Source organism: Podarcis liolepis, assembly GCF_965112155.1.
Source record: "Podarcis liolepis genome assembly, chromosome: 7".
In the NCBI taxonomy this organism is placed as follows: Eukaryota; Metazoa; Chordata; class Lepidosauria; order Squamata; family Lacertidae; genus Podarcis; species Podarcis liolepis.
In genome coordinates, this window is record NC_139561.1 from 60,460,468 (window position 1) to 60,472,450 (window position 11,983).

General features: G+C 44.0%; 1 protein-coding gene across 9 annotated transcripts in view; it reads left to right on the plus strand.

Moving 5' to 3' along the window:
• Positions 1 to 11,766, plus strand: part of THRAP3 (thyroid hormone receptor associated protein 3) — a 41,738-nt gene extending 29,972 nt beyond the window's left edge. For 4 of the 9 annotated variants that reach the window (XM_083511588.1, XM_083511590.1, XM_083511589.1 and 1 more), the window contains 8 exons: positions 384 to 556; positions 2,145 to 2,250; positions 3,501 to 3,585; positions 6,168 to 6,349; positions 8,883 to 9,075; positions 9,881 to 10,045; positions 10,381 to 10,405; positions 10,746 to 11,766. In XM_083511588.1, coding sequence (XP_083367714.1) covers positions 384 to 556; positions 2,145 to 2,250; positions 3,501 to 3,585; positions 6,168 to 6,349; positions 8,883 to 9,075; positions 9,881 to 10,045; positions 10,381 to 10,405; positions 10,746 to 10,771 — 955 coding nt within the window. In that variant the 3' untranslated portion in view covers positions 10,772 to 11,766. Of the gene's footprint in view, positions 1 to 383; positions 557 to 2,144; positions 2,251 to 3,500; positions 3,586 to 6,167; positions 6,350 to 8,882; positions 9,076 to 9,880; positions 10,046 to 10,380 lie in introns of all 9 variants that reach the window. The other 5 variants (XM_083511583.1, XM_083511585.1, XM_083511584.1 and 2 more) reach the window with 2 other exon arrangements.
• Positions 11,767 to 11,983: the final 217 nt, after the last annotated feature.

Consider the following 11,983-nt stretch of genomic DNA (forward strand, 5'->3'; position numbering starts at 1 on the left):
TTCTTTCTTAGCTACTCAGCTGTCACGATACAGTGGAACCTCAGTTGTTGAATGTAATCTGTTCTGGAAGACCATTTGACATCTGAAACGTTCGACAACCGAGGCACAATGGGCGGCCGGCAAAATCCATTGAAAAAATGGAGAAATGTGCCTCAGAAGCCGTTCAACTTCCGAGGCATGTTTGAAAACGGAAGCATTCTCTTCTGGGTTGTCGGCATTTGAAAGCCGAAACGTTCGACTTCCGAAGTGTTTGACAACCAAGGTTCCACTGTACCTTCTTGTTTTGTTCACTATGCCAGACAAACAAAACCACCTCTCTGGAAGTAGTTGCTTTTGGAGATCATAACAATTAATGAGCATATCTTTGTGTGTTTCCCTACCAGCCCAAGCGGAATTTTGGCACAGGAGCGCAAACTGTGTCGTGATCTGGTGCACAGCAACAAAAAGGAGCAGGAGTTTCGCTCCATTTTCCATCACATCCAGTCCGCCCAGTCTCAGCGGAGTCCCTCGGAGCTCTTTGCTCAGCATATTGTGACCATTGTTCACCATGTGAAAGGTGAGTTGCATTTGAGACTGGTGTTAGTTTATTTATTGCTTTAAAACATTTCCATCCCACCCTTTATCGTACAGAATGATCCCAGAGTGGGTTACAACTGCCAATAAAATACTGAACAAACAGTGAAATGCAGATCACGGAACAAATTCTAAAAATATAAAACTTTTGCCAAAAGTTTTGCCAAAAGTTACTCCTGGAGCTGTCCTCTTGCTGTAGATCTATAGAAGGAAGGAGAAGACACTATGCAACCCTGCTTGTTTCGCTGGAGCTCTCTCTTCCCTCCCCCCGCCCCCTGATGAAGCTTATTCATTCTTGATTAGTACTTCATCTTGCAGTTGGAAGGTTTTCCAGTTGGGAAGAGTGAGAAATCTATTTTAAAAATTCTTGTCCCCGTTTCACCTCTTTATTTTCATTTTGGTCCTTCTGAGCTCTTCTGGTTTATGTGGGCTAAGTGGCTAATTGGCAGCCCCCTTCGTTTTCTCTCTCCCCTGGTTATACTACCGATAGGGGCATGGTAAAAGTTTTATCTACAGCTTTACTCATAAGGGAAAGAAAAGTTTTAAAGTAAGAGTTCACAACTGAATGCCCAAATTCTTTCTTTGGGTTTTTACGTACAATGCTTCAGCTGTGCTTGAAAATATGTGATTGGAAACTTCAAGTGGCACCAACGGTACCAGTGTATGTGGAAAAAATAGACATTCTTCCCTGACAAGTTCTCTGTTGGAGAAGTTGAGCTTAATTAACAGTATGGAGTTTCTCAGCAAAAAGGGCAGCATGTGCTGTGTGCATTCCTATCCATTTAGTGTCCATCTCTTCTCCCAAGCAGTCTGATTTACTGAATATCTAAGAGCAGGATGGATATTTGAGATGGGGATAAAGTACTAAGGTACTCTTCTGATATTCTGTAGACTCCTAGTCACCTGATACTTCCCCTCCCTCCAAAAAAATTAGATGGATACCCAGCCAGGGAAGATGACAATAAAAAGACTGTTTCTCGACTTTGAACATTGGACTATGGTATAAAAAATTGTGGAAGATTGCAATAGCAGAAAAAATAACCCATCTAATCCACATGTGGAAGAGAAAAGAAAAATCTGATTCCTTTCACGATATTTGGCAAAACATTATTACTTGCACAAGTTGGACTATCATGAATATGGTCCCTCTCCAGCCAATCTTCAGATTTGGAAATCAGGATCAGTTGACACTATGGTTGCAGTAAGACTGTCACTGTAGGTTTTCCAGTACAAAAAGATAAAGGAAAGTATGTATGTTAACAATCTGATCAAGCTTATAATGCTTTGCTGATCTTCATATGATGCCAGCCTTGTATTGGATCTTACATTTGAGACTTCCCTGGTGTTTTAATTATTCTTATATGAGTAAAAGCAATTTCTTTCAAAAGTCTGCACTGCTTAACCTGCAGACAGATGGATCCGTCTCCTTCCCTCTTTTCTCCTGCCCTTCACCTTTATGTTGTTTGCTTCCTGAATCTGTTTCAGACCCTCCTGCAGAAGCCACTTTTATATTGTCCTAAAGTATAGATGCAATGTTAATGATGTGATATTTCCTCACTGCATATCAACAGAGCATCATTTTGGGTCTTCGGGAATGACATTGAATGAGCGCTTTACAAAGTACCTAAAACGAGCGGAGCAAGAGTCTGCTAAGAACAAAAGCCCTGAAATCCACAGGTGGGTGCACCTTTGCATGTAATAAAGGCATGGTTTTGGGAGAAAATGTGCACCCTTACCACAAAGAGTCCTCAAATGAATAGGCTTTGGCATAACTCACCAGCACGAAAGCAGGCAGACTACTAGACAAATCAGACTACTATCTGCCAAGTGTAGAATTTTGACATGTACTTTTAAAATCCCGATTTAAGAGACTTTTTGAATCGTAGCCATTAAGCAGCATAAATGCTTGCATTTAGCTACTAGGCATTTGCTTGCTTATCATAAGCAAGTGCTTCTCATCCAAGGCAAACTCTGCCTTGCCCTGCCACTGTCTTGGGTGCCTATCCAGGAGAGAAAAAAGGACTTTGATTCAAGCTTATCGAATCCACAACAAGAATAAAGTACGGAAATCAATAATTTGCTCCTCACGGTGAGGCAAGGATGTTAGAGACCCAGTCCTTACAACTGAAACTCTTAAGCAGCCATTTTTCTGGCCTTCAGCAGGTGATGCCCACATAATTCAGCCATACTTTCTGATGGCTAGAAGCTTCCTTTTCAAAAAGGAAGCTGAGAGTGGAGACTGAATTCTGAACCTTTTATCCATTGGAGGTTCATTCATTAGAGTGAATAGAGCACTGGCTAACCAACCTCAGTCTGCTCTCAGCCAGCTCCAACCTGCCTGTCTTCCTCTCATTTACAGCTAGTCCAGGGGGTTGCCCTGCCTGTCAGCATCCTCCTCCTAAGTCGCTGTGTTGCCCCTTGCAGAACACAGTAGGGAGGTGGATGAGGACAAAGTTGGAATAAATTGTCTCTCCCTGTCATTGGCTCTGGCTCTACCTACTGTTTTGTCTCCCTGCCTTCTGCCCTCCTGGTCCCAAGGGACACCAGCCATCACTGTTGCTATCAGAGTCTGCACGAATAAGTATGGCTTTCAGAGCAAGAAAGAGATAAACAACTCTTCGTTGTATCCATAACTCTTTAAGGTGCCTTAAGGTCCTATATTGTTTATCTTTGAACAAGTCTCTGTCGTAGCTGAGGCTTACCAGCATCAACTTGCCCAAGGCCACTAGGGAGTCTCGTGATGGAACAGGAGATTGAATGTTCTATCCACAAGTCAATTCAGCCCTGAAGTTTTATGTCTGTCATGTGCCATCCCTTACACTATAGAACTAAGGCCTAATTTATACATTCCCTGAATGGCAGAAGGGAAGGGGGGGCATTCCTTGACCTTTTCTTAATCATGCATGCTCTCTTTTTTTCTTTTTTAGGAGGATAGACATTTCTCCCAGTTCCTTTAGAAAACATGGATTCTCGCAAGAGGAAATCAAAAGTTCCAAAGAATCCAGCTACAAGGTGACCTGTTGCTTTGATCTGTAGTGAAACAAAATGTGTGCACTTTGGGCATGAACTTGTTTTTTATAATAAAAAAGTGATATTTTTGTTTAACTTGCTCTCTACTTAAGTTTGTGTTTTTCTTTCAAGGATGGGCATAATTCTAAAAATGAACTACAAAGGGTTAATTTTTATTAAAAAAAATGTATCAACAACCTTTGTGAAGTGGTTAGAAATATGGTAAATGACCCCAAAGTCAATTGAGGTTGAGCTTGAGACAAAAAAAATGGAATTTTGGAAACAAGTGACCTTGATGATGGAAGACTTTTTGTGATATTTTGCTGCTTGTAAGTATGATTAAATCACTTGTATTACCCGTGATATTTCCAACCATGTTTTCAAAAAGACGTGCATGTCAGGAAGAGAGGAAAGTAAATCAAATCCATATCTGAACCAAGCACACAGATATTTTTTCTGCTAATGTGTTTTCTGTTGACTGCCGCTAGTTTATTTTAAAATGCTGCTCAGAATTAAAAACACTCTCTTGGGGGTCTTTAAAACTGTTACAGGCAGCGAAACAATTATATGCCCCTAAGTTTAAAGGAAAAAATGACCATCTTGAGTTGAAGCATTGTCTGTTCACTTTCATACACGTTTGTCTTAATGGTTTTTAGCAATGCTGTTGAAGGGTTTGCTTTCATGTCATACCTGTGTTCTCAGTTTCTCCAAACACACTTGTCGCGTTTGAAAGATACTCGACTGCTGGATTTGATCTCTCTCTACCACACCATCCGACAGTGAACATGCTTGTGTATGTGAATAGACACATACTTCAGGTTTACAAACAGTCAGGAGCTCCTGAGACGACCTCTTTATGAAATGGAACTACACAAATGGCTACAACAACTGATCTAGGTTCTGCTGATGAATGACATTTGATGATGAAACGAGTTTCCATTCTGGCAATGACAGATCGGCTTTGTTTTATGAGTTGAAAAGAGTTCTCCTTCACTTATGGAAGGCAAAAGAACAAATACAGCTCCCACATTCAGCCATGCCAGCTTCTTTATTTTAATCAAAAAGTAGGCTAGAAGCTTGTGTAAGTAAAGTACTTAATAGAGAGCTGCTACCCATTCTTTTTGAGTTAAGGCGAAACTGATGCTCCCACTTTTCCCTGCCCTAGTTATTCCAAAGACTTGTGCTGGACTGAAAGTTACCAAGTTGAAACAAGAAGCTCCACTGATTGACTGTTTCAATAAAAATCAAAGAGACCTGTAACAATTCAGAAATGACTTTGATCCTACTGCTGTTGACTGAAGATTTTCGTTTGCCTGTAGAATTTAATCTTCTCACCACTTTCTCCTGTTCTTAGCCATTTCTTCCCAGATGTGCCACTTAAAGTATCCTAAATAAGGACAGGGATGATGAAATAGTGGGATGAGACATACCTGTGTCTTTTTTGTGTTTTGTTCATGGGAATCTCATTCCGTAAAGTGATCTCCAAGGATATCTTAACTTTTCCAACTACAGCTCCAAGCACACTGTTGATGCTGAATAAATGTTTGCTGTTTATAAGTATTGCTCAGAATAAGTAATATAGATACATTTATCTTGCACAACGTGTTCTGCTGTCAAAGTTCAAGTTCCCCCAAAATTCAGGAGCTTCTCGGCAATGGAGACAGGGGTGGGTGTGTGGAGACTGGATTGTAGCTGAATGGTAGAAGCAGGGAGTTCTGTTTTGCAGGGGGTGGGAGTGTGCAGTGAGCACAGCAGTGCAGAACACCTAAGTTCTAACTCTTGTCCCCTAGAAGCCAGGCCAAGCTTGGCTCCATTTGGTTGCTGAGTCTTCAGCAGCAGGTGTATGTTCAAATCTTTTTTCTGCCATCGTAAGTGTGAGAAACACGATGCCTTGTTTTTGTGCTTACGGTGCACAACTCTGAATTTGAGAGGTTATGCTGATTGAGAGCAAACTATGCAGCAGCCCCTTCAAGGCTCATTATGGATCTCTCAACAGCCAGTGGTGATTGAAGGGGGGAGCACACTCAGGAAGCCTGCCTCCCCAAATAACTCCTTCATTGGTTCTCTGGAATGTAGAGAATTGGCTCTATTACGATACTGGAGCTTAGACAGTCTGCACATTTCTTCACTTTCCATAACTGCAGCCAACGTCTCCTGCAGTGAGAGGAGGGGGCGTCCCTTTCCAGGCACAGGGAAGGAATTCTGTTGTTCAGTCAATTCCCTGTAGAGCACAAGAATCTGTCAGAAGAGGAGAACACAGTTCTTAACTTTGGCATATATAGATCATTGCCCCTTGAGCCTGTTCTTTTTCCTTTGGACATCAAAGGGTCTTGGCTTTGGCACCCAGTTTTGCTCCCTTGATTTGATTAATAATTACTTACGTTTGGCATAGAGAGAAGTGGATGCAGAAAGATTGAAATCTTTTGCGTGGATCTTGTGAAGTCATTCAGTCTGTGTATTAGCACCAGCATAACTTCCCTTGCTTGAGTATTTTTCAGTCCTGAGCAAGGTAAAAAGGGATGTAGTTGTGAAGGAATTGCTTAAGGCTCAGGTGTCAAGTCTTTCCCCTGTTTTTCTCTTTGCAGGCCGAAAGCAAATACAAAGAGGACCCAGTTGACCTGCGCCTTGACATTGAACGGCGTAAAAAACATAAGGAGAAAGATAAGCGAGGCAAGTCGAGGGAATCGGTGGACTCCAGACCCTCAAGTCATTCACGGGAGAGATCAACGGAGAAAACAGAGAGGTCTCATAAAGGGTCCAAAAAGAAGTATGTAGGAGGAGAACATTCTCCACTTCTTCCTTCTTTCCTTCCCTTTTTATTTTAGATGCCACACAGAAGAGTGATAGTGAGCTGACATAATGAAATCCCACATGGAAGAAACTAGCAGGGAAACATTTTCAGCCCAAGGGCTGCATTTCCTCAAGAGGAACCTCCCCAGGAAGTGCATGCCAGTGTGGGTGGGGCAGTGGATGCTCAGTAGGATACGTTCCAGAGGTTTCTACAGTCCCATGTGCAGTTATCCAGCCTTGCATCCAAGCAAGTAAGAGGTGCTACCACAGTTCAAGGAGACATCCCAACCAGGCGCAAACACTGAAGGAAGGTGCAGAGCAGAACCAGTACGGGGTGTGGCCTTGTGAAAGTCCCAAGGGCCAGATAGAGAACCCTGGAGTTTCCCCTTCAGCCCCTGAGCCTGAGGTCCTTCCCCTCACTGGGCTAGTTGATGATACTTCCTAGGATGCAGCAGGTGTCAGTGTGGGGCTGTCCTGTTACATAGCACAGGCTTCTGGGGATGTGAAAAGTGCTGTTTTTACATCCAGGCTTGTTAGGCCTCAGCTGTTGGGTCCAGCCACCCCCCTCATGTGCATTGCCTGTGGGATGTACACTGTACCATAAGGTCTGCAATAAGTAGGCAAGCTGTTCCAAAAGGGATGCTTGTCCGTCATCACTGATCTTCTCATTGAGCAGTTGCTAATAAGCCTCCAAGGAACCAACCCTACATTTTCCCAGAACACAGTTTGTAGGGTTACTTATTGAAAGGACACAGGCAGGCTAATCTAAGTGCATTTCAAGTCAATGTCTTTTACACTTATTTATTTGTTTATAAAAATATTTAAGTACCATTAATTCATTTTTTAAAGTTATAAATGTACATTTGTGATTGTTAGCTTAGCCTTTCCCCCTAGATGTCAAACGCAACTTCGCTTTTTCAAGCTAAGAGGAGTGGGTGTAAGAGAGAGGAGAGCTCTCTGGATCATTGGATGGGGCATGCTAGCATTGCTCAATGCTTTCCTGCCTGCATTTCTGAAACTTCCATTTTTGCAGCAAATAGCTGTGTGTTTGGGCCACTTTGGGCTGAATGAGGCACTATGCTGCCCAAGCTTAATAACAGCGTGTGTGATGTGCACCTCTGTTGCTGAATTGCACTGGAGCCCTAGAAAACAAGAAGCCACTCTAGATAAAGAAGGGGAGACTGTACGCTTGCTTTCATTTTTGGTCTGGAATCTCCTGACACAGAGACCCAAATTAATGATTCTCTTCAGTCACTGGAGACAGCAGGTTACAAGCAGGGTGGTTGCGGAGGCAGGGAAATCCCTGCCTTTGGTCTAGGAGAGGGTAGGGAGTATGGTAGTCTCCTATTTGTATATAGAAGCATTGTCCAACAGGTCGATCAGGATCGACTTGTAGATCATGTGATTGTTTCTCGTCGATCTCTGTATATTTCTCTCTCTTTCCAGAAACAGCCCTTTCTCTGAGGAGCCAGCGTGCAGGGCTTCTCTCTCTCTCTCTCTCTCTCTCTCTCTCTCTCTCTCTCCCTCTCTCTCAGAAGGAGGAGAAGGAGAAGCAAGCGGGCGGAGGTGTACGCAGATGTAGAGGCTGGGCAAGAGCGAGAAGCCCTGTGCACTGGCTCCTCATGAGAAAGGGCTGGCTTGGGTCGAGAGAGAGAGAGATGGTGCTGGACATTCCAGGATCCAGCCCTTGAGGAGAGGACTGCCTTGTCCTCCCTCCCCGCTGACGAGCTCTCTCTCACTGAGCGCGGCAAGGCTTACTCCCGAGTAAACACACAAGGGAGTGGGGGCCCTTCCTGGCTGCTGCCATCCCACTCACGCAGGGAGGGGTGTGGTGTGTGTGTATGTATGTGCAGCCCTGCGCCCTGGCTCATCAAAGAGAGAAAGGTCTGGTTTAGGTTTACTCGAAAGGAAGGGGTAGGTTGGATCCAGGGGAAAGGGCTTCTACAGGTTCCATCCAGTTCTTAAGGTGGTGCTTGAAGGCTGTCAACTCTGCAGTTGAGTTTACCCAATTTATGTTTCAAACTATGGGGGAAATCACTGTGGCTGACATGTGCCCCTGACTCATTTGAAAAACAGCAAGAGTCTGGGGTACTTTAAAGACGATCTCTTGTGAACAACAATCCATGCATCATGTTCTGATTATGTAGAACCCTGTCCTCAATGTTATTTTCTTATGTTATTACAATTATACAAATTATGTATTTTTTAAAAAATATTGATTTATGATGAACTTTTCAGGTTTTATGGAAGGGACTATCATTTGTTACTATTTTTATCATAAGCCCAGCCTAGTATAATATGTTTAAGTTGAAGAACGACAATGGGAGAGTGTGGTGGATCACTGCCAGTTTTTGATATTGGATGGTAGATCTCAGTACCTTTGGTTGGACATGCCTGGTATATATCATGTGGTGAAGTTGCGGGGAGAGGTGGAGGAATGACTGACATTGAGGCAGTAGAGATGTGCCCTCCCCTGACATTCATATCTCTCTCTCTTTGCCTTGACTTAGGAAGCACCGGCGTGTGCGGGAGCGATCTAGGTCAAGCTCCTCGTCATCACAGTCTTCCCGCTCCTACAAAGCAGAGGAGTACCCCGAGGAGACTGAAGAGCGAGAGGAGGCTGCCCCTGGCTTTGACAAATCCCGCCTTGGGACCAAGGAATTTACGGGCCCAACTGATAGGGGCAGAGCCCGAGGAACCTTTGTAAGTTGTCCTTTTGGAGGGTGTGTGCCCTGGGCCCTTGTTCCAGGGTGATAAGTCAAAATAGTTTTGAATTGTGGCAGAGCTGGAGTGTGGACAGGCACCTCCCAGCTTTTGAAAGGGGTTCAGTGTTAGGTGTTGGCAGCTACCCAGTGTAAGGGAGTTGTTCTTGCTTATAAAATTTGTCTCACCTCTTCCACATATTTACTGAGTACAACTTCAGGGTCTTTTTCAGAAGAAGTTTCCTATTTGTGGTGAAAGGGCAAACTTTTTTTTTTAACAATATGATATGATATACCAAAAGCAACAAAACCATAACATTATAGTGCGCATCAGTTGCTCAAGGAAGTGTAAGGAGCCACACCCAGGGGCTCACATCCAGACCCAAAAATCAGTCAGAATCTGAAGGACAATTTAACCAAGAAGGGGCCTAGCTAATAGGTTGAGCCAAAAGGGTTGGGTTTGTTTTTGTAAATGGGAGTATTATAGCACCTCTTCCCAGCTATGTAATGCAAAAAGGGATCTCAAGTGCCTACAGATTTGTCATGTTTACTTAGCCCTCAAAATAGTGCTATTGGGTCAGTTTTTTCCTGGAAAGACAGTAGCCCACACCTTGAATACAGAAGTGTGATGAGTGTTTCTAGTGATGGGCAATTTCCATTCTATCTGTTGCTAAGAGATAAACGATCAGGTCTGTGTGTGTAGTGCTCCAGAAATCATGACAGGCCATCCCAGGCCCAGCCAGATCCCCTTTCTTTCTGTTGCTCGCTTTTTGACGTTCCCTGTCTTCCTCTGCTCCTGATGACAGCAGCAGTTCCGGGCCAGGGGTCGTGGCTGGGGAAGAGGGACCTTCTCTGGCAACAGCAACAACAACAACAGCAGTGGCGGCAGCAGCAGCACCGACTTCCAGAAGCGGAGCAGGGAGGAGGAGTGGGACCCCGAGTACACCCCCAAGAGCAAGAAGTACTACTTGGTATGTGCCCTGGGGGTGAGGTGGGCATGTGGCTGTGAGCTGCCTGCACAGAAGTTGTCCCTTCCACCAGGTGACAGTCCCCAAGTTGGTCTTGCCGTCATTGTCTCCTCAGCCCTGCAGCATTACTGGAGGGCTTACTTGGAAAATGCAGAGGCTGGGGGGGGGCATATTCCAGGGTATTTATCCTCCCCTGCCTGTGTGGGAAATGTAGCAGCGGCCACTGGGGAAAGGAGAGGGGGTGGACAGAGGTGGGGCCTTCTGGTGGGCTGTTGAGGAGCTCTGCATTTGTTGACTGACAAATACCTTTTCTTCTTCTTCTTCTTTTCCCTTTGCAGCATGATGACCGTGAGGGCGAAGGGGGTGAGAAATGGGTGAACAGAGGCCGGGGAAGGGGCATCTTCCCCAGAGGGAGGGGCCGTTTCCTGTACCGAAAATCGAGCACCAGCCCCAAATGGGCCCATGACAAGTTTAGTGGTGAGGAGGGAGAGATTGAGGATGATGAGAGCGGGGCTGAGAACAGAGAGGACAAAGAGGCCCTTCAGTCGGTGGCGGAGTAGCAGTCTCGACAAGTGGAAAGAGGGTCCTGAGACCCTGAAGCAGCAACAGCTGTTGGAGGGGGGACTCTTGTCAGTCTGGACTGTAATTTGATCCTTATTGACTAGTTGAATGTTCTTTTATTTTCTCTTTTTTAATTTTTCAGTGATCTCATGGAGGACAGTGGAGTGAGTTCTGCCCAATACTATTGGCAATCAGTTTTTGCGCGCTCGCTCTTTTTAATGTGATGATACATGTGGGAAATTAATTCCCTGCTCTTTGTTTTCCCCCTTTCTTCCTGTTTGTGGATATTCTTTTTTAGAAATCCTTTATTTTAAGCGTTTGCATATATATACATATAAAAACAACACCCCTTAAAATGGTTAACTTCAGAAAGGCGTTTGTGGTTCTTATATATAGAAGAAAAATGCATGTGAATAAACATCTGACTAGAAACTGTTGGGACCAAACTCTGTGGTGTTCTTAATTTAAAGGAACTTTCCCTCTGCTTGAATTTGGAGTCGTTTCTCTTTAAAGAATCGCCTTTTGTTTTTTCCCTTTTTGTGCTGAAATTCTAAAGTGTAGCATGGCACAGTTGAGGGGAAAGGACCCAAGCTCTCCCCACCACAACCACCAAAATGCAAAACTGCTCTTGGCTAATGTTAGCAGCATCTTGGTCTGTTCACTCTAGATTTCTTGCATACCCTCTTTGCCTCCAATTGTGAATCTGAACACTATTTTTGGGGTCACATAGTTTTCTAAGAAACTTGTGAATATACTAGGTTTTAAAAAAGAAAACCAGACATATAGCATGAGAAATGAGGATTTTTTCCAGTATTTTTATTAATCTTTTTATAAAGCAATTTTGACTCACTTCTGTGATGGCCATGGGTAAGTTGCTGACAGTTGGTTTTGTGATTCTCTTCAGCTTTAAATCCGCAGCACTCGAGAAACATGTCGGGCAGGTGATGTGCTCACTCTCCCAAGCCAGCTACAGAGACTGTAGTTGCCCTATTGAGAAATCTGTCCCCCTGGAAATGAGACTTTGCAGTGCTTCTCTTTGTTCCCCTTTTCCTCTCTGTGCTATAAATAGAGCTCATTTTGTGGGACTGGTGCAGTTCTTGCTTAGCAAAGCCTGCAAGCTTTTGTTTTGACTCCTTGTTCAAATAAAATTACATTGAAATGGACCATGCAGACCTTTTTTTATTGCTGCTTTTATTGAGCTTCCACCCCACCCCCAAAATAGGGTTGCAACATAACCTTACATCAAACAGGGCCAACATGATAGTGTTGGGCAAAACAAAGAAAAAAAAGTTGTTCAAAGCTCCTGAAGGGTAGCAGAAAAATGCTCAACTTGCCACCCTTGATCCCAGTAGCCGTATGTTTAACATTGCAAAGAAGGGT